The sequence below is a fragment of the Oncorhynchus keta genome, chromosome 10 (genome assembly GCF_023373465.1).
Source record: "Oncorhynchus keta strain PuntledgeMale-10-30-2019 chromosome 10, Oket_V2, whole genome shotgun sequence".
In the NCBI taxonomy this organism is placed as follows: domain Eukaryota; kingdom Metazoa; phylum Chordata; class Actinopteri; order Salmoniformes; family Salmonidae; genus Oncorhynchus; species Oncorhynchus keta.
The window spans coordinates 18,470,409-18,493,334 of record NC_068430.1 but is presented as its reverse complement, the minus strand read 5'-3'; the positions used below and the strand labels follow the sequence as shown (position 1 = coordinate 18,493,334).

Here is a 22,926-nt window from a genome sequence, read left to right as displayed (position 1 = left end):
GGATATTGATGATTATACTCAATGGAATGTTATACTACTGTAATCTTATTATCAATTCCAATTCTGTTAAGAGCCACAAGATGGCAATGCAGGATACTAAACAAATGAAATGTACTGTGCTTACAGTCTCAAGACCTTTACCTGTTTTCACATCTTGCAGTATTTGTCTTCATCATGAAATTACAGAGACAATGTGAATCGCAATGAGACATTTATTTATGTATGTTTTCCATTTAAATTGAATGCAAATACAGCAAACACACACCACCACACACTTGGGAATGAAGAGCAAAAGGTTGAGGTGAATTGAAGGATGGAAGAGGAAGAGTGGAACGGATAGTGCTTCACGAGAGTCTATGGAATCAGCCACTCATAGTTGTTCTGTCCTATTAGGCCTTGTGTTTGTAATCTTTCTGCTCTTCAATGGATTTTAGTTCCAATTCTTATTATTCCTACCACTGAACGAGTAGCATAGCTTATCATAAGTATTGCCCAATCCTTATATGGGACATTAATGAGCAGGTAAAGAGACTGCAAACGGCCCACACCTTTGACAGTAAAGGTGATGTCATCCAGGGCTCCGGAAGAGGCGAGACCTCACCACATGGAGAGTGGATGGCTGAAATGTCAGTAGATCACATGTAGACAAAATAATCAATTACATGGTTTCCAGTGGCGGTGAATCCAACAGTAAGGCACCCATCATCAGTATAACCATTGCACTGTATAAGACCGCACAAGTGGTCTGCAGTCTTAACATAGAACATTTGTTAATCCTCTATTATGAAATCAGCACAACTTCATCCCACTCTTCCGGTATATTTGTAATTATATGCACACATAGAAGTATTTATGTTCATTTGCATACAATATGACTCCCACCCTTAAAAAACAGCACATCAGCTTTACAAGGGCAACTTCTTTCTTATTGTCTATATAGCATTTTGAGAGGTGTGTGTCCAATATAGCGACACCACACACTTCTAACAATATCGTCGCTGCCTATCACCACAAGCAAGTGCCTAAACAACAATCCAGTGTCATTTGACCAGATAAAATGAAATAAAATATACAAAAGACGTGTTGAGACTGTCTGTTTCACAAAGACAACTCTACAGCAGGTAAGACAACGTCCAAGGGATCCCCTCTGTTACTTCAGGGTGTAGTGAGAGTGGAGTCGTTTTGACAAGCACGGTGACAAAGCCACGGAGACTCCGTGTGGATGAGCTCAACTTCTAGTTTCAACTCCATCTTGGAACATTTTGGTAATACTTTTCATATGCAGACAGTTCACAGTTTTCTCCTTTAAGTAGACTGATAATGGATTACAATAGCATCAGGTGGCTACAGAGAGACAATTATTGCAAGTCTCACAAGCAGTTAAAAATTGACCGCTGTAATTAATTAATATCACATCGGAGATGATAAGCGCAGATCGACGCTCCAAAAATGAATCTGGTTATCCTCAGTTATGTTTCATAGTTAGTCCACACAGGGAACAATGCATAGTATGTCAATTCAACAGTTTGTTCCAGCATTGTTTTTTTTTTTCTCAAACTGAACGGACTGACTGGTTGGTGTATATTCAGCAGTTCAGCATAGCTTAAGAGGATATTATGCAGAGAGTATTTATGAACATGTACACGCTTAGAAAAAAAGATGCCATCTAGGACCTAAAAGTGTTTTTTCGGCTGTCCCCATAAAAGAACCCTTTGAAGAACCCTTTTTGGTTTCAGGTAAGAACACTTTTGGTTCCATGTAGAACCCTTTCAAAAGAGGAACCAAAAAGGATGGAACCTGGAACCAAAAAGGGTGTTCCTATGGGGACAGCCAAATAACCCTTTTTTCTATGTGTATACAAGGTTAAGCCAGGCAGGGTTATGGAGGCATTGCTTGCTGTTCTGGAACATAAAAGAGATTCCAACTGTTCTGGTTCATCTCCTGTCTAACTATCCAAGAGGATGGAGTTTGGGCTTAAACTTGTCACTTTAAGAATCCAAACTTTGTCTGTGAGGGTACACACATACTTTTTAGGGAAGGAAAAAAAACACATTCACCACCATTCTTATAAATAAGTAAGAGCTTTTTTTAAACATATCCTCACATTTCATAAAATAATTAGAAACTTTAAATGAAAAGCGCTCATTTTGCTTCAAGAGTCCTACTATGGCTTTGTCTCAAATGACAACCTTTTCCCAGTAGAGTGTACTAATTTTGTCTAAAGTAGTGCACTACATGGTGAATAGGGTGTGATTTGACTTTTGCCCTACATTACCAGCGTTTTAGACTGAATTTATAACAGCAGGACGAAGGAAGGAGAACATGATGAGGAGAGTGGGGGGGATTCTGTTTGTTGTTAGCCAGAGAACGACAGTCAGAGCCTATATAAGTAGTATACCCTGAATGCTAAGCGGAGTCCCAACTCATAGTCTCTTGATGTTGTAGAAGTGTCTGTCCACGTATTCCTTCAGTTGACTCTCCTATCAGTATAGTCCCATCAGCTTTGGTTGACATGCAGTGTCTAGACATTGCAGAAGTATATTCCACAGAATCTTTCAGATATAGATTTGTCTGAATGTTCTGCCATCATGACCACTTCCTGTGGACGTCTGTTCCTAGACAGGTCGGTATCGCATCGTTCATTACCTCAACTATGTAGAACCATGCATGTGAGTATGAGAAGCTAATCGATACATTTATTTGATTTATTTCTTAAACAAGCAAACACTGGACTTTAAATTGGATTCTTCTATTGTTACAAATGTTTAAAAAGCTAGTAAGACAGCTGTTTTATATATGTGTCACACTGGTGACAACAAGCATTAAAGGCTAGCCATCCCACAGGCCCCTGCAGAGCAGCCCTCCCCCAACCCCCTCTCCTCACACTCCATTCCCGATCCCCATGCTACATGCATGATGTCAGCACTGAGCAGGCATCGCCATGGTGACCATTTCTGAGAGCAATTTTGAAGGTTGGACTATTATTGACTTCCTGGCGAATAAATGACCAGTAGTCACAGGTAAGTCAATGTGTTCTGGGGGAAGGTTGATCTGATTTAACTCAAGATGGATTACTTCCTCATCACTAATCATTTAATTGAACTACATTGATCAAGGGTGATGAATCGTTAACATGTCATTATGTTCGTACATGTACAGTCTGTCTGGGGGTGTAGAACACCAGAACCACCATATTGATCTCTCACAGATCCCATGGCTAAACATGGGGCAACACATATTAGCCCAATTCCTGTCAGACCTCTTGGGGAGATATAAACACTGCAGTCTATTTCTCAGATTTGTGAGAACGGTCATGTTCTAAAAATCCCAGGGAAAAGGGAATTTCCCAGAGGAAGAGGGGTTGGGGGGGGGGGGTTGAGCGTGGGTCAGAGGCGGCGTCACAGTCGGTTTTGGTTAAAGGGACAGGAGAGGAGGCATATTGTGTTGTAGAGGAGACAGGGATTGTTTCTGGGAGCGCGGTCGGTCTGTTGTATTGTAGTATACATTGTGGGCAGGTTGCTGTAGCCCTCTTGCGGCGTTGGCGTGGGGGGGGTCATGGAGATGACGGGAGGATCAAGTAATTTCCTGTCCCCACTCCCAGGAACCACTATGAGCGATCAGGACTGAAACAGAGAGAAAGCAACAGACAGCCCTGTGAAACAGACTGAAACCAATGGGATAAACAAGATGTTTTTAATAACATGACATATCTAAAGCCAACTAATAACCTATAAAACACACACACACACACACACACACACACACACACACACACACACACACACACACACACACACACACACACACACACACACACACACACACACACACACACACACACACACACACACACACACACACACACACACACACACACACACACAAAGCCTGATGTTGAATTGCATTGAATTCTACTTACTCTACCGATTGTCCTTATGGTTGGTCCTTTTGAAGGTAGGAATGAGAGACAATGTATCCACAGGAAAGTATAATTACATCTACTTTTCAAAGTGCTGGTAGTGCGTTCAGATTTCAATCACCTGAACCGGGTGCAGAATATGCATGCATACTTGCCTAGCTAGTCCACGTGTTTACATGGTCCTGCACATGCTTCAGGCGATAGGAATCTGAACACATTATCACTATCTCTGCTTATTACTATCTCTACTTATTAACAACAACTTTGAAAAGTTGATGTAATTATATTGTCTCACATTCCTAGCGCCAGAAGGACCAACCCAAGGGCAAACGGTAAAGTAAGTTAAAATATTTTATTCAAGATTCTGGCTTGTAGAGATTGTGAGAGGACTTTCAAATGCTAATTTCAAATGCTGAATCAAATGCTAATTTCTGGCTGATTTAATGTAATTCAACATAGGGTTTCCAGGCAAACACACACAGTACAGACACACACACACACACACACAGTACAGACACAAACACACACCTAGTACAGACACAAACACACACACACACAGTACAGACACAAACACACACACACAGTACAGACACACACACACACACACACAGTACAGACACAAACACACACCCAGTACAGACACAAACACACACACACACTGTACAGACACAAACACACAGACACAGTACAGACACACACAGTACAGACACACACACACACACACACACACAGTACAGACACAAACACACACACACAGTACAGACACAAACACACACACAGGACAGACACAAACACACACACACACACAAAGGACAGACACAAACACACACACACACAAAGTACAGTACAAACACACACACACAGTACAGACACAAACACACACACAGTACAGACACACACACACAGTACAGACACAAACACACAGACACAGTACAGACACAAACACACAGACACAGTACAGACACACACACCCACACAGTACAGACACACACACCCACACAGTACACACACACACACACACACACACACACACACACACACACACACACACACACACACACACACACACACACACACACACACACACACACACACACACACACACACACACAACACACAGACACAGTACAGACACAAACACACAGACACAAACACACACACAGTACAGACACACACACACACACACACACACACACACACACACACACACACACACACACACACACACACACACACACACACACACACACACACACGCACACACACACACACACACACACACACAAAGTACAGTACAAACACACACACAGTACAGACACAAACACACACACACAGTACATACACAAACACATACACAAACACACTCTCTCTAAATCACTATCTCTACTCTATCACTATCTCTACTTATTGAGGCAATATACTATGGTGTCATGACAGTGATGTTTACATGCAGCTCTGTACGTACCTCAGATGTCCTATGTTGCTCCTCAGTGGGAGACTCTGTTTCCCTGACAACCACTGCTTTTGTCACCAGCATGTCAGGGTGTTGCTGCTTGGCCTCCTGTATCGCCATCGCAAGGGCCTGTGTGACAAAGGCCACAGTTCACATTAATGGACCATATTAATTTGCAATCAACAATATTAGTGTATTTGAGTGTCATCAAAGACTCCTTACAATGTATTACAACAGTATTATCACTCAGTAATGGCTTGCAAACTATTACATACTACAAAGGGAAGCACAGCCAAGAGCTGCCCAGTTACACGACCAACCAGATGAGCTAAATTACTTCTATGCTCGTTTCGAGGCAAGTAACACTGAAACATGCATGAGAGCATTAGCTGTTCCGGACGACTGTGTGATCACAACCTCTCTGCAGCCGATGTGAGTAAGACCTTTAAACAGGTCAACATTGACAAGGCCAGACAGATTACCAGGACCTGTACTCCGAACATGAGCAGACCAACTGGCAAGTGTCTTCACTGACATTTTCAACCTCTCCCTGTCAGAGTCTGTAAAACCAACATGTTTCAAGCAGACCAACATAGTCCCTGTGCCCAAGAACACTAAGGTAACCTGCATAAATGACTACCGACCCATAGCACTCAAAGCGATGAAGAGCTTACATGAACACCATTATCCCAGAAACCCTAGCCCCACACCAATTTGCACACTGGCCTAACAGATCCACAAATGATGCAATCTCTATTGCACTCCATACTGCCCTTTCACACCTGGACAAAAGGAACACTTAAGTGAGAATGCTATTCACTGACTACAGCTCAGCATTCAACATCAGCATCCCTCTAAGCTCATCACTAAGCTAAAGTCCCTGGGACTAAACACCTCCCTCTGCAACGGGATCCTGGACTTCCTGACGGGCAGTCCCCAGGTGGTAAGGGTAGGTAACAATACATCCTCCACGCTGATCCTTAACACGGGGGCCCATCAGGGGTGCGTGCTCAGTCCACTCCTGTACTCCTTGTTCACTCATGACTGCACGGCCAAGGACAACTCCAACACCATCATTAAGTTTGCAGATGATATAATAATAACACAACAGTGATAGGCCTGATCATAGGGAGGGGGTGTGGTGCCAGGACAACAACCTCTCTCTCAACGTGATCGAGACAAATTAAACGATTTGTGGACTACAGGAAAAGGAGGACCGAGCACGCCCCCATTCTCATCGAAGGGGCTGTAGTGGAGCAAGTTGTGAGCTTCAAGTTCCTTGGTGTCCACATCACAAACAAACTAATTCAAACAAGAGTGCACAGCAAAACCTATTCCCCTCAGGAGACTGAAAAGATTTGGCATGGGTCCTCAGATCCTCAAAAGGTGCACCATCGAGAGTATCCTGACTGATTGCATCACTGCCTGGTATAAGGCAATTACTCGGGCTCCGACCGCAAGGCACTACAGAGTGTAGTGCGTACGGCCCAGTACATCACTGGGGCCAAGTTTCCTGCCATCCAGGACCTCTATACCAGGCAGTGTTAGAGGAAGGCCCTAAAAATGATCAAAGACTGCAGCCAACCCAAGTCATAGACTGTTCTTTCAACTACCGCATGGCAAGCAGTACCGGAACACCAAGTGTAGGTCCAAGAGGCTTCTAAACAGCTTCTACCCCCAAGCCATAAGTCTTCTGAACATCTAATCAGACTATTTGCATTGACCCCCCACACACCTTTACGCTGCTGCTACTTTCTGTTATTATCTATGCATAGTCACTTTAATAACTCTACCTACAGTTGAAGTAGGAAGTTCACATACACTTAGGTTAGAGTCATTAAAACTGGTTTTCAACCACTCCACAAATTTATTGTAAAACAAACTATAGTTTCGGCAAGTCGGTTAGGACATCTACTTTGTGCCCTAGACCACTGCGCCACCCAGGAGGCCCCCCAATATGTAACCTTTGGGGCAACCAAATTTGCATAGAAATGTGAGTTATAGATCTATCATTCTACTTACAGTTGAAGTCGGAATTTTACATACACTTAGGTTGGAGTCATTAAAACTAGTTTTTCAACCACTCCACAAATTTCTTGTTAACAAACTATAGTTTTGGCAAGTCGGTTAGGACATCTATTTTGTGAATTGCACAAGTAATTTTTCAACAATTGTTTACAGACAGATTATTTCACTTATAATTCAGTGTATCACAATTCCAGTGGGTCAGAAGTTTACATATACTACGTTGACTGTGCCTTTAAACCGCTTGGAAAATTCCAGAAAATTGACATCATTTGAGTTAATTGGAGGTGTACCTGTGGATGTCTTTCAAGGCCTACCTTCAAACTCAGTGCCTCTTTGCTTGAAATCATGGGAAAATTAAAAGAAAAAAAACACTGTAGACCTCCACAAGTCTGGTTCATCCTTGGGAGCAATTTCCAAACGCCTGAAGGTACCACGTTCATCTGTACAAACAATAGTACGCAAGTATAAACACCATGGGACCACGCAGCTGTCATACCGCTCAGGAAGGAGACGCATTCTGTCTCCTAGAGATGAACAAACTTTGGTGCGAAAAGTGTAAATCAATCCCAGAACAACAGCAAAGGACATTGTGAAGATGCAGGAGGAAACAGGTACAAAAGTATCTATATCCACAGTAAAACGAGTCCTATAACGACAACCTGAAAGGCAAGGAGGAAGCAAGGAAGAAACCACTGCTCCAAAACTGCCATAAAAAAAAGCCAGACTACGGTTTGCAACTTCACATGGGGACAAAGATCGTCATTTTTTGGTCAAGGCTACCCGAAACATTTGGCCCAAGTTAAACAATTTATAGGCAATGCTACCAAATACTAATTGAGTGTATGTAAACTTCTGACCCACTGGGAATGTGATGAAAGCAATAAAAGCTTAAATAAATAATTCTCTCTACTATTATTCTGACATTTCACATTCTTAAAATAAAATGGTGATCCTAACTGACCTAAGACAGGGCATTTTTTACTAGGATTAAATGTAAGGAATTGTGAAAAACTGAGTTTAAATGTATTTGGCTAAGGTGAATGTAAACTTCCGATTTCAACTGTACATGTACATACTACCTCAATTACCTTGACTAACCGGTGCCCCCGCACATTGACTCTGTACTGGTACCCCCTGTATATAGCCTCGCTATTTTTATTTTACTGCTGCTCTAAATTATTTGTTAATTTTATTTCTTATTCTTATTTTTTATAGGATTTTTTAAAACTGCATTGTTGGTTAAGGGCCTGTAAGTAAGCCTTTCACTGTAAGGTGAAACACCTGCTGTATTTGCCGCATGTGACAAATAACATTTGATTTTGACTCACCTGATGTTGGTCCACGTCATCATCTCCTGTGATGATGATCCTTTTTTCAATCCTGGTCTCGGAGTAGCCACCTTTCACTGTCTGAAACACAACACACACATGTCCATTCAACAACAGCTACAGATCAAGCTACAGATCAGATAATTCATGTCATAGCTCAATCATGTATAGACTATTAAAGTTGCACTATGCTGAAATCACTCTGCCATTGGTTGCTAAAACTCGAATAATTCGCTCAATTTCAGTTTATGTGACAAAATATGCTAGTGTTGTGCAGAGAATCAATGTACAGTCTAAACCACTGTGACACACAGTACCAGTCAAAGGTTTGGTCACACCTACTCATTCAAGGGATTTTCTTTATATTTACTAATTTCTACATTGTAGAATAATAGTGAAGACATCAAAACCATGAAATAATACATATGGAATCATGTTGTAACCAAAAAAAAGTGTTAAACAACTCAAAATGTGTTTTACATTTAAGATTCTTCAAAGTAGCCACCCTTTGCCTTGATGAGAGCTTTGTACATGCTTGGCATTCTCTCAACCAGCTTCATGAGGTAGTCACCTGGAATGCATTTCAATGAACAGGTGTGCCTTGTTAAACGTTCATTTGTGAAATTTCTTTCCTTCTTAATGCGCTTCAGCCAATCAGTTGTGTTGTGACAAGGTAGGGGTGGTATACAGAAGATAGCCCTATTTGGGAAAAGACCAAGTCCATATTCTAATTTTAAAAATGAATCTCTCCAGAAATAAGTCTCTCACTGTTGCCGCCTGCTACCGACCCCCCTTAGCTCCCAGCTGTGCCCTGGACACCATTGGTGAATTGATCGCCCCCCGTCTAGCTTCAGAGTTTGTTCTGTTAGGTGACCTAAACTGGAATATGCTTAACACCCTGGCAGTCCTACAATCTAAACTAGATGCCCTCAATCTCACACAAATCATCAAGGAACCCACCACGTACAACCCTAAATCTGTAAACAAGGGCACCCTCATAGACGTTTCCTGACCAACTTGCCCTCCAAATACACCTCTGCTGTCTTCAATCAGGATCTCAGCAATTACTGCCTCATTGCCTGTATCCGTTACGGGTCCACAGTCAAACGACCACCCCTAATCACTGTCAAACACTTCTGCGAGCAGGCCTTTCTAATCGACCTGGCCCGGGTATCCTGGAAGGATATTGACCTCATCCCGTCAGTTGAGGATGCCTGGTCATTCTTTAAAAGTAACTTTCTCACCATCTTATATAAGCATGCTCCGTTCAAAAAATGGAGAACTAAGAACAGATTTAGCCCCTGGTTCACTCCAGACCTGACTGCCCTCGACCAGCACAAAAACATTCTGTGGCGGACTGCAATAGCATCGAATAGTCCCCGCTATATGCAACTGTTCAGGGAAGTCAGGAAAGCAAAGGCCAGCTTTTTCAAGCAGAAATTTGCATCCTGTAGCTCTAACTCCAAAAAGTTCTGGGACACTGTAAAGTCCCTGGAGAACAAGAGCACCTCCTCCCAGCTGCCCACTGCACTGAGGCTAGGTAACACGGTCACCACCGATAAATCCATGATGATGGAAAACTTCAACAAGCATTTCTCAACGGCTGGCCATGCCTTCCTCCTGGCTACTCCAACCTAGGCCAACAGCTCCACCCCCCAGCGCGCAGCAACTCGCCCAAGCCTCCCCAGCTTCTCCTTTACCCAAATCCAGAGAGCAGATGTTCTGAAAGAGCTGCAAAACCTGGACCCGTACAAATCAGTTGGACTGGAAAGCTGCCGTGGTCATCCCCCTCTTCAAAGGGGGAGACACCCTGGACCCAAACTGTTACAGACCTATATCCATCCTGCCCTGCCTATCTAAGGTCTTCGAAAGCCAAATCAACAAACAGAGCACTGACCATCTCGAATCCCACCGTACCTTCTCCGCTGTGCATTCTGGTTTCCTAGCCGGTCACGAGCCGGTTTAGGTACTAAACGATATCATAACCGCCATCGATAAAAGACAGTACTGTGCAGCCATCTTCATCGACCTGGCCAAGGCTTTCGACTCTGTCAATCACCATATTCTTATCGGCAGACTCAGTAGCCTCGGTTTTTCTAATGACTGCCTTGCCTGGTTCACCAACTACCTTGCAGACAGAGTTCAGTGTGTCAAATCGGAGGGCATGTTGTCCGGTCCTCTGGCAGTCTCTATGGGGGTGCCACAGGGTTCAATTCTCGGGCCGACTCTTTTCTCTCTATATATCAATGATTCTGCTCTTGCTGCGGGCGATTCCCTGATCCACCTCTACGCAGACGACACGATTCTGTATACTTCTGGCCCTTCCTAGGACACTGTGCTATCTAACCTCCAAACGAGCTTCAATGCCATACAACACTCCTTCCTTGGCCTTCAACTGCTCTTAAACGCTAGTAAAACCAAATGCCTGCACCCGCACGCCCGACTAGCATCACCACCCTGGATAGTTCCGACATCTATAAGTACCTAGGTGTCTGGCTAGACTGTAAACTCTCCTTCCAGACTCATATCAAACATCTCCAATCCAAAATCAAATCTAGAATCGGCTTTCTATTTCGCAACAAAGCCTCCTTGGTAGGGCATGGCGCTTGTAACGCCAGGGTAGTGGGTTCGATTCCCGGGACCACCCATACGTAGAATGTATGCACACATGACTGTAAGTCGCTTTGGATAAAAGCGTCTGCTAAATGGCATATATTATTATATTATTATTCTAAAGCCATGACATAATTTTCTGGAAATTTCCAAGTCGTTTAAAGGCACCTTCAACTTAGTGTATGTAAACTTCTGACCCACTGGAATTGTGATACAGTGAAATTATCAGTGAATTCATGTCGATATAGGACTCGTTTTACTGTGGATATAGATACTTTTGTACCCGTTTCCTCCAACATCTTCACAAGGTCCTTTGCTGTTGTTCTGGGATTGATTTGCACTTTTCACACCAAAGTACGTTAATCTCTAGGACACTTAATGTGTCTCCTTCCTGAGCGGTATGATCTGTCTGTAAACAATTGTTTGAAAAATTACTTGTGCAATGCACAAAGTAGATGTCCTAACCGACTTGCCAAAACTATAGTTTGTTAAACAAGAAATTTGTGGAGTGGTTGAAAAACTCGTTTTAATGACTCCAACCTAAGTGTATGTAAAATTCTGACTTCAACTGTAGAATGATAGATCTATAACTCACATTTCTACGTGAATTTGGTTGCCCCAAAAGTTACATATTGGGAGGCCTCCCAGGTGGCGCAGTGGTCTAGGGCACTGCATCGCAGTGTTAGCTGTACCACCAGAGACTCTGGGTTTGAGTCCAGGCTCTGTCGTAGCCGGCCGAGACCGGGAGGTCAACGCACAATTGGCCTAGCATCGTCCGGGTTAGGGAGGGGCTTGGCCGGTAGGGATATCCTTGTCTCATCGTGCACCTGGCGACCTGGTTAGTGCGCACTGCACCCGGCCTACCACAGGGGTCACTAGTGTGCAATGAGACAAGGATATCCACCAATGTGTCTCCTCCAATACATTGATGCGGCTGGCTTCCGGGTTGGATGCGCGCTGTATTAAGAAGCAGTGCGGCTTGGTTGGGTTGAGGACGCATGGATTTCGACATTCGTCTCTCCCAAGCCCATACGGGGAGTTGCAGCAATGAGACAAGATAGTAACAACTAACAATTGAATACAATGAAATTGGGGAGAAAAGGTAAAATGTTTTTTAAATGAAGTTACATATTCAGTAGTGTCAATTATTTTATATTTTTAAAGGGCGGAAATGAGACAGGGGGGGGTTACCTTGGTAACTTGAGTTGTGATGTTGTCAGTGGTGACATTCAGGGGGGACTCTACAGCCTCTCTCCCCAGGGTGCCTGCCTTCACCTGCAGCATTGTCATTAGGAGGAAGAGGTCACTTTCATTATAAGCACAGCTGCTTCAAACACTGAGACACACATTTTTGGGGGACAGAGTTACAGAGTTACCCTGGGCTGAGCTCCGTCATCTTACTGGTCCAAAGAGGAGTAGAATAGAAAGGATAAGAGTACAAACCCCAAACACTAACCTTAAAAAGGTAATAAATTGTACTTACAGGAGTAACCATTACCCTAACCCGGCCTAACCCTAGCTTCATGTCTACAACCTAGCTCAACCCTAACCCTATTCAGAACTCTAATCTTAGATTATATTCTATGTTTCTTTCATGTCTGATTTACACAGATATACACTGCAATACAGTGAGGGACATGGCATAGACCAGATATAACACTAAACATACACATCTTGGTATAATCTAACCCTAGCTTTATGTTCAACCCTGGCTAAACCCTTACCCCTCTAAATAGGGCTCCCCACATCTGTATTCCCAATTTAATTCAGGAACAGACACAGACACACAAAAACGATGTTGCTGGTTCTAGTCCAGCCAAAATACAACTGCATCTTTTCCCACCTCTCGCTCAATAAATCAATCGCTACATTGGGGCCATGCTGTGCTCTGCCATACTGTAGGACAGTAATAGTCAGTCTATTGAGTGAGGGGAGGGGATGGATGGTGAGGTGAACTAGGTACTTACAGGGGAGCAATTTTCTTTAATAGGGAGAGGAGCCTCCTTCCTACTGCCAACTCCCTGGTTCTGGTTCTGGGATGAAGAGAGGGAGGAGAGGAAATGTCACAAGGATGAAGGGATGAAGTCATCATGTTCATGCAGATTAAACTGATCAGGTAGAAGAGCAATGTGTCCATATGGGGACATACAGTCCTCAACCTGACCGTAGGGAATCAGAAGCAAGGTATTAGGATGAACCTATAAGCAAGTTATAAACCAATAGGCAGCCAAGCAAAAGTGTAGCATAACCACTTACATTTTCAATTTGAGTCATTTAGCAGATGCTCTTATACAGAGCGATTTACAGGAGCAATTAGATTTATGTGCCTTGCTCAAGGGCACAACGACAGATTTCTGACCTCGTCGGCTAGGGAATTCGGTTACTGGCCCAACGTTCTTAACCGATAGGCTACCTGCCGCCCTACAGAAGTATGGTATCAACATGGTTATGTACCAACTAGTGAGGTTCAACTCAACAGATCCTCCTGCCATTATCAAAACAGCATGTTTGCTGGCACTGTGATATAAATTGGAGTTCATTGAAATATTAAAGTGGCAATCAGCAGCTGAACAATACCAAAGTGTTCTGCCTTGGTTCTGTTTAGGAAAAAGCTGATGGATGGAGCTGGAGAAATGTAACCACTCTCAAATCCATAGACAGAGCATTGGATGCATGATATGAACATGATCGTTTTAACCATGTTCTGAGCCACGTCAGTGCTGCTGGAGACCTTAGTGTCATTACAGTTGACGTCAGGCTATATAGTGTTTGTTTATATTTACTTTATTTACCAACATTGGAGTAAAACAAGCTTATATTTGGGGTTCTGGTGGGGTATGACAGTTGAACTAAGCTCATGAGGCATTTATAAGTTACATTCTTCAAGAATCAATGGGTACATATCATTAATTTATAAGTCCAAAAATGAATGTCGCAACTGCAGATTGCCCCTTTAAGTATCATAGACAACACAAGCCAATTATAGGGTATCAGTCTGATATAAACTAAAGAGCCCTGCATAGTTGAGAACATGGGAGAAGTCTTCATTTTAACAAGCTTATTTTAAAAGGATGTGCATGCAAATATTTTGAGGCAATATCATATCAAGGCAGAAAACGAAACAATCCGGCCACAATCTGGTTAAATATACTCTCTAAACTTGCAGCCCATTATTTGCACATGCAAAACCTGTAATGGCAGATTAGAGAGATTCTCTATACCCTTATCCCCCATGACCACAATAATTACACCAGTCCAGCTCCAGTCAAATCCATCAGGGAGTTAATGAGTGTGCGGTTCAGAGAGAAGGGGTGAGAATGTACAGCAGAAAATCAGACTGCAGCCAGAGCAAGCATAGCATAGCGTTCAGCCTTTCAGCTGTTGTCAAGAGAAACTGACACATACCAGGACTCCCTCTGGTGGTTGAGCCACGTCAGTGCTGCTGGAGACCTTAGTGTCATTACAGTTGATGTCAGTCTCCATTTGCTGCACACACACACACACACACACACACACACACACACACACACACACACACACACACACACACACACACACACACACACACACACACACACACACACACACACACACACACACACACACACACACACACGTGTCGTGGCTTATTACAAATCAAGAACTACACCATATAAATATCCATCTGTTATCTATTAGACTATCCACCTATTCTAGACATTCTATTTCCATGCTTAGCATGTCTTTCACTGAGAAGTAAAAATGTTGACTTGAGTTTCCACTTCAAAGGCACCCTCTCCAGATCACTGACACAGCTCATCCTCATCATTAGATGAATGGCACACCAGAGAGGCACTAATTACATTTTAATCAGGCACCTGTTGGGGCTGCCACAGCTTCTTACTCAGACTGCAGAGAAATGGAACTCCCGCATTCTTTCATCATTCTCGTTAATTTCCTGTCAATACTTTAATCCCTCCATAATGATGCAATTATGTCATTGTGGTTGTGAGAATAAGGCACTCAGTCTAATCAACATCTGCAGAGATATGAAGAGAATAAGACTAATATATATTAGGCTATACCATAGACTCAGGGCCGGCGTTTAGTACAGGCCTTAGGGGGCCTGCCCTAGCATACCTCCTGGCTCACCCTGCCGTACCTCCGTGCCCATATACAGTGGGGCAAAAAAGTATTTAGTCAGCCACCAATTGTGCAAGTTCTCCCACTTAAGGTTATCTCAATACTTTGTTATATACCCTTTGTTGGAAATGATAGAGGTCAAACGTTTTCTGTAAGTCTTCACAAAGTTTTCACACACTGTTGCTTGTATTTTGGCCCATTCCTCTATGCAGATCTCCTCTAGAGCAGTGTTGTTTTGGGGCTGTTGCTGTGCAACACGGACTTTAAACTCCCTCCAAAGATTTTCTATGGGGTTGAGATCTGGAGACTGGCAAGGCAACTACAGGACCTTGAAATGCTTCTTACGAAGCCACTCCTTCATTGCCCGGGCGGTGTGTTTGGGATCATTGTTATGCTGAAAGACCCAGCCACGTTTCATCTTCAAGGTTTTCACTCAAAATCACACAATACATGGCCCCATTCATTCTTTCCTTTACACGGATCAGTCGTCCCGGTCCCTTTGCAGAAAAACAGCCCCAAAGCATGATGTTTCCACCCCCATGCTTCACAGTAGGTATGGTGTTCTTTGGATGCAACTCAGCATTCTTCGTCCTCCAAACACGACAAGTTGAGTTTTTACCAAAAAGTTATATTTTGGTTTCATCTGACCATATGACATTCTCCCAATCTTCTACTGGATCATCCAAATGCTCTCTAGCAAACTTCAGATGGGCCTGGACATGTACTGGCTTAAGCAGGGGCACACGTCTGGTACTGCAGGATTTGGGTCCCTGGCGGCGTAGTGTGTTACTGATGGTAGGCTTTGTTTCTTTGGTCCCAGCTTTCTGCAGGTCATTCACTAGGTCCCCCCGTGTGGTTCTGGGATTTTTGCTCACCGTTCTTGTGATCATTTTGACCCCACGGGGTGAGATCTTGCGTGGAGCCCCAGATCGAGGGAGATTATCAGTGGTCTTGTATGTCTTCCATTTCCTAATAATTGCTCCCACTGTTGATTTCTTCAAACCAAGCTGCTTACCTATTGCAGATAGTCTTCCCAGCCTGGTGCAAGTCTACAATGTTGTTTCTGGTGTCCTTTGACAGCTCTTTGGTCTTGGCCATAGTGGAGTTTGGAGTGTGACTGTTTGAGGTTGTGGACAGGTGTCTTTTATACTGATAACAAGTTCAAACAGGTGCCATTAATACAGATAACAAGTGGAGGACAGAGCCTCTTAAAGAAGAAGTTACAGGTCTGTGAGAGCCAGAAATCTTGCTTGTTTGTAGGTGACCAAATACTTATTTTCCACCATAATTTGCAAATACATTCATTAAAAATCCTACAATGTGATTTTCTGGAATTTGTTTCTCATTTTGTCCATTATAGTTGATGAATGATGAAAATTACAGGCCTATCTCATCTTTTTAAGTGGGAGAACTTGCACAATTGGTGGCTGACTAAATACTTTTTTGCCCCACTGTAAATAAAATATTAAAATATTGATAATTTATTTGACCAAGAACCTAAACTATACTGAAACTGTCACGCCTTGGTCATAGTATTTTGTGTTTTCGTTATATATTTGGTCAGGCCAGGGTGTGACATGGGTTTAGTTTGTTGTATTTCGTATTGGGGTTTTGTAGGCATTGGGATTGCGGCTGAGTAGGGATGTAGCATAGGTTTGGCTGCCTGAGGCGGTTCTCATTCAGAGTCAGGTGATTCTCGTTGTCTCTGATTGGGAACCATATTTAGGTAGCCGGGGTTTCACTGTGTATTTCGTGGGTGATTGTTCCTGTCTCCGTGTTAGTGTTCACCAGACAGGCTGTATAGGTTTTCACGTTCCGTTTGTTGCTTTGTATTTATTAGTTATTTCATGTATCACTATTCTTCATTAAAGAACATGAGTAACCACCACGCTAAATTTTGGTCCGACTCTCCTTCAACAGACGAACGCCGTTACAGAAACTAATTTCACACATATAATAACAGATGAAATAAATAAAGTATGCTAAAGTATGATGAGGGAGAATGGAAGAGTTGATGAGCAAGGGGAAGCAACGATGCACAATTATGTAATCACTTATTGTGAATGAAGAACCGTGCGGGCCATTTTATTGTATTGATCTATTCTAATTATAATCTCAAAATGGTATGTACTCTATCAGTCTACTCTGGCCTACTTGGAGTACACATTGAGAGCTTGCATAATTTACAAACTGCAAGAAGACCAAGACGAATGGATGCACTCGTTAGCGTTGTCCATGGTCTTTTTGCCATTGTAAATTACGCAAGCTCTGGATGTGTTTTCCAAGTAGGCCAGAGCAGACCGATAGAGTACATATCATTTTGAATGAAAATGACTCCAATGATATGGAAGAAATAAATTATGATGACATCTCTGATGAGTTTTCTTCTGATTCTGAGCCTCAACCTGAACCTACACCTGCACTGAACAGGTGCCGTGAAAAAAACTGATTTGCTCTGGCGCCTGCCTCGGCCGTATACATAAATGGATATAGGCTACTCCTTTTTAAACGACAAAAATACCAAACCAAATGGCAGATTGATGGGGTCAAAATGACTAGATAATGGTCCTACTGTTGTCATATTCACTAAATGTTTTAATTTCCTGCTCAAGATCATTTCACACATGTTTTGTTCAAACAATTTAGACCCCTCTGCTACATTTGATCATTAGTTTGCACCTTCAGTAGTATGCACCCTTATTAGTATGTACCCTAATTAGTATGCACTAGCACAGCACTGAAAGTAGATCTGTGCTTTAGCAAACTCCTCTGTCGTGTTTGTTGGCAGAGGTCTTGGCTGGAGCACAAACAGATGAGACTACTGTACCAGGCTGAATCATCCACCAAACACAGGGGACAGATGTGAGTCCATAGGCATGGCCTGATGTAGTATACCTGCTCTGACATGTCCATGATGTTGGTGCTGGTGACCTCTGACCCATTGGTGTGTGTCTCCATCTTGGCGTCGGCCTCCCTCAGCATCTGGGCAGCGCTAACAGCACTGGGGTCTTTCCTGGCTACTGGGGGCTGCAGCAGGGTGAGACAGAAAGGTACAGTGAGACTATGTAAATAGAGAACAATATAATGTCTCTGGTCTAACTTCATCAATATTCCCTGGCAGTAAAACAACTGTCAACAAATGGCCTGAAATTGACCCCCAAAATGTGTTGGGGGTCAATAATGGGAAGCATTTTGGGTTGCTGAATGACTTTGAGACACATGAAAATCCATCAGATGATCTAATTGACATGGTCAAAACAGATGTCTGAGTACGGTATATTCTGTCAAATACGTGCTGGCTTCAACATGGTACTGAAAATGCTTATCCTTAGGTCAATTACAACACATTTATTATTCAAAGATTACAATACTTTTCAAACAGACAATGAAACAATACAAGTATGCCCATACTACTGTATCAATTGGTGATTGTATATAACTTACTTATATAACTTAGACCAAACATTCAGTAAAGAAAGCATGATTGACAATGGAAGGGAAAATACAAGGAAACATACAAATTGCACAATAATCTAAAGCAAAAAAAACAGCAGAAGCAAATGGATAAACCATAGGAAAATGAATAAAAAACATGGAAAAAACATAGGAAAATGAATAAAAAACATGGATAAACCATAGGAAAATAATAAAAACATGGATAAACCATAGGAAAATGAATAAAAACATGGATAAACCATAGGAAAATGAATAAAAACATGGATAAACCATAGGAAAATGAATAAAAAACATGGAAAAAACATAGGAAAGTGAATAAAAACATGGATAAACCATAGGAAAATGAATAAAAACATGGATAAACCATAGGAAAATGAATAAAAACATGGATAAACCATAGGAAAATGAATAAAAACATGGAAAAAACATAGGAAAATTAATTTTAAAAACATGGATAAACCATAGAAAAATGAATAATAACATGGATAAACCATAGGAAAATGAATAAAAAACATGGAAAAAACATAGGAAAATGAATTTTAAAAACATGGATAAACCATAGGAAAATGAATAAAAACATGGATAAACCATAGGAAAATGAATAAAAACATGGAAAAAAACATAGGAAAATGAATTTTAAAAACATGGATAAACCATAGAAAAATGAATAATAACATGGATAAACCATAGGAAAATGAATAAAAAACATGGAAAAAACATAGGAAAATTAATTTTAAAAACATGGATAAACCATAGGAAAATGAATTTTAAAAACATGGATAAACCATAGGAAAATTAATTTTAAAAACATGGATAAACCATAGGAAAATGAATAAAAAACATGGAAAAAACATAGGAAAATGAATAAAAAACATGGAAAAAACATAGGAAAATCTATTTTAAAAACATGGATAAACCATAGAAAAATGAATAATAACATGGATAAACCATAGGAAAATGAATAAAAAACATGGCTAAACCATAGGAAAATGAATAAAAAACATGGAAAAAACATAGGAAAATGAATTTTAAAAACATGGATAAACCATAGGAAAATGAATTTTAAAAACATGGATAAACCATAGGAAAATTAATTTTAAAAACATGGATAAACCATAGGAAAATGAATTTTAAAAACATGGATAAACCATAGGAAAATGAATAAAAAACATGGAAAAAAACATAGGAAAATGAATTTTAAAAACATGGATAAACCATAGGAAAATGAATAAAAAACATGGAAAAAACATAGGAAAATGAATTTTAAAAACATGGATAAACCATAGGAAAATGAATAAAAAACATGGATAAACCATAGGAAAATGAATAAAAAACATGGATAAATCATAGGAAAATGAATTTTAAAAATATGGATAAACCGTAGGAAAATGAATTTTAAAAACATGGATAAACCATAGGAAAATGAATAAAAAACATGGATAAACCATAGGAAAATGAATAAAAAACATGGATAAAACATAGGAAAATGAATAAAAAACATGGATAAAACATAGGAAAATGAATAAAAAACATGGATAAACCATAGGAAAATAATAAAAACATGGATAAACCATAGGAAAATGAATAAAAAACATGGATAAACCATAGGAAAATGAATAAAAAACATGGATAAAACATAGGAAAATGAATAAAAAACATGGAAAAAACATAGGAAAATGAATTTTAAAAACATGGATAAACCATAGGAAAATGAATTTTAAAAACATGGATAAACCATAGGAAAATGAATTTTAAAAACATGGATAAACCATAGGAAAATGAATTTTAAAAACATGGATAAACCATAGGAAAATGAATAAAAAACATGGAAAAAACATAGGAAAATTAATTTTAAAAACATGGATAAACCATAGGAAAATGAATAAAAAACATGGAAAAAACATAGGAAAATGAATTTTAAAAACATGGATAAACCATAGGAAAATGAATAAAAAACATGGATAAACCATAGGAAAATGAATAAAAAACATGGATAAATCATAGGAAAATGAATTTTAAAAACATGGATAAACCGTAGGAAAATGAATTTTAAAAACATGGATAAACCATAGGAAAATGAATAAAAAACATGGATAAACCATAGGAAAATGAATAAAAAACATGGATAAAACATAGGAAAATGAATAAAAAACATGGATAAAACATAGGAAAATGAATAAAAAACATGGATAAACCATAGGAAAATAATAAAAACATGGATAAACCATAGGAAAATGAATAAAAACATGGATAAACTATAGGAAAATAATAAAAACATGGATAAACCATATGAAAATGAATAAAAAACATGGATAAACCATAGGAAAATGAATAAAAAACATGGATAAAACATAGGAAAATGAATAAAAAACATGGAAAAAACATAGGAAAATGAATTTTAAAAACATGGATAAACCATAGGAAAATTAATTTTAAAAACATGGATAAACCATAGGAAAATGAATAAAAAAACATGGATAAACCATAGGAAAATGAATAAAAAACATGGAAAAAACATAGGAAAATGAATTTTAAAAACAAGGATAAACCATAGGAAAATTAATTTTAAAAACATGGATAAACCATAGGAAGATGAATAAAAAAACATGGATAAAACATAGGAAAATGAATAAAAAACATGGATAAACCATAGGAAAATGAATAAAAAACATGGATAAAACATAGGAAAATGAATAAAAAACATGGATAAAACATAGGAAAATGAATAAAAAACATGGAAAAAACATAGGAAAATGAATTTTAAAAACATGGATAAACCATAGGAAAATGAATAAAAAACATGGATAAACCATAGGAAAATGAATTTTAAAAACATGGATAAACCATAGGAAAATGAATAAAAAACATGGATAAACCATAGGAAAATGAATTTTAAAAACATGGATAAACCATAGGAAAATGAATAAAAAACATGGATAAACCATAGGAAAATGAATTTTAAAAACATGGATAAACCATAGGAAAATGAATAAAAAACATGGATAAACCATAGGAAAATGAATTTTAAAAACATGGATAAACCATAGGAAAATGAATTTTAAAAACATGGATAAACCATAGGAAAATGAATTTTAAAAACATAGATAAACCATAGGAAAATGAATAAAAAACATGGAAAAAACATAGGAAAATGAATTTTAAAAACATGGATAAACCATAGGAAAAAGAATAAAAAACATGGATAAATCATAGGAAAATGAATAAAAACATGGATAAACCATAGGAAAATGAATAAAAAACATGGATAAATCATAGGAAAATGAATAAAAAACATGGATAAACCATAGGAAAATGAATTTTAAAAACATGGATAAACCATAGGAAAATGAATAAAAAACATGGAAAAAACATAGGAAAATGAATTTTAAAAACATGGATAAACCATAAGAAAATGAATAAAAACATGGAAAAAACATAGGAAAATGAATTTTAAAAACATGGATAAACCATAGGAAAATGAATAAAAAACATGGAAAAAACATAGGAAAATGAATTTTAAAAACATGGATAAACCATAGGAAAATGAATAAAAAACATGGATAAACCATAGGAAAATGAATAAAAACATACATGGAAAAAACATAGGAAAATGAATAAAAAACATGGATAAATCATAGGAAAATGAATAAAAAACATGGATAAACCATAGGAAAATGAATTTTAAAAACATGGATAAACCATAGGAAAATGAATAAAAAACATGGAAAAAACATAGGAAAATGAATTTTAAAAACATGGATAAACCATAAGAAAATGAATAAAAACATGGAAAAAACATAGGAAAATGAATTTTAAAAACATGGATAAACCATAGGAAAATGAATAAAAAACATGGAAAAAACATAGGAAAATGAATTTTAAAAACATGGATAAACCATAGGAAAATGAATAAAAAAGATGGATAAACCATAGGAAAATGAATAAAAACATGGAAAAAACATAGGAAAATGAATTTTAAAAACATGGATAAACCATAGGAAAATGAA

The 22,926-nt window shown here is 39.5% G+C and overlaps 1 protein-coding gene across 11 annotated transcripts in view; it reads right to left on the bottom strand.

Annotated features, from left to right (window-relative positions):
- Positions 1–194: 194 nt before the first annotated feature.
- Positions 195–22,926, bottom strand: part of LOC118388330 (band 4.1-like protein 1) — a 128,500-nt gene continuing 105,768 nt past the window's right edge. For 9 of the 11 annotated variants that reach the window (XM_052526612.1, XM_052526611.1, XM_052526610.1 and 6 more), the window contains 7 exons: positions 18,359–18,490; positions 14,747–14,827; positions 13,309–13,374; positions 12,533–12,616; positions 8,729–8,809; positions 5,385–5,501; positions 195–3,623 (listed from right to left, as the gene is read on the bottom strand). In XM_052526612.1, the coding sequence (XP_052382572.1) occupies positions 3,618–3,623; positions 5,385–5,501; positions 8,729–8,809; positions 12,533–12,616; positions 13,309–13,374; positions 14,747–14,827; positions 18,359–18,490 (567 nt within the window). In that variant the 3' untranslated portion in view covers positions 195–3,617. The remainder of the gene's footprint in view (positions 3,624–5,384; positions 5,502–8,728; positions 8,810–12,532; positions 12,617–13,308; positions 13,375–14,746; positions 14,828–18,358; positions 18,491–22,926) is intronic. The other 2 variants (XM_052526614.1, XM_052526617.1) reach the window with 2 other exon arrangements.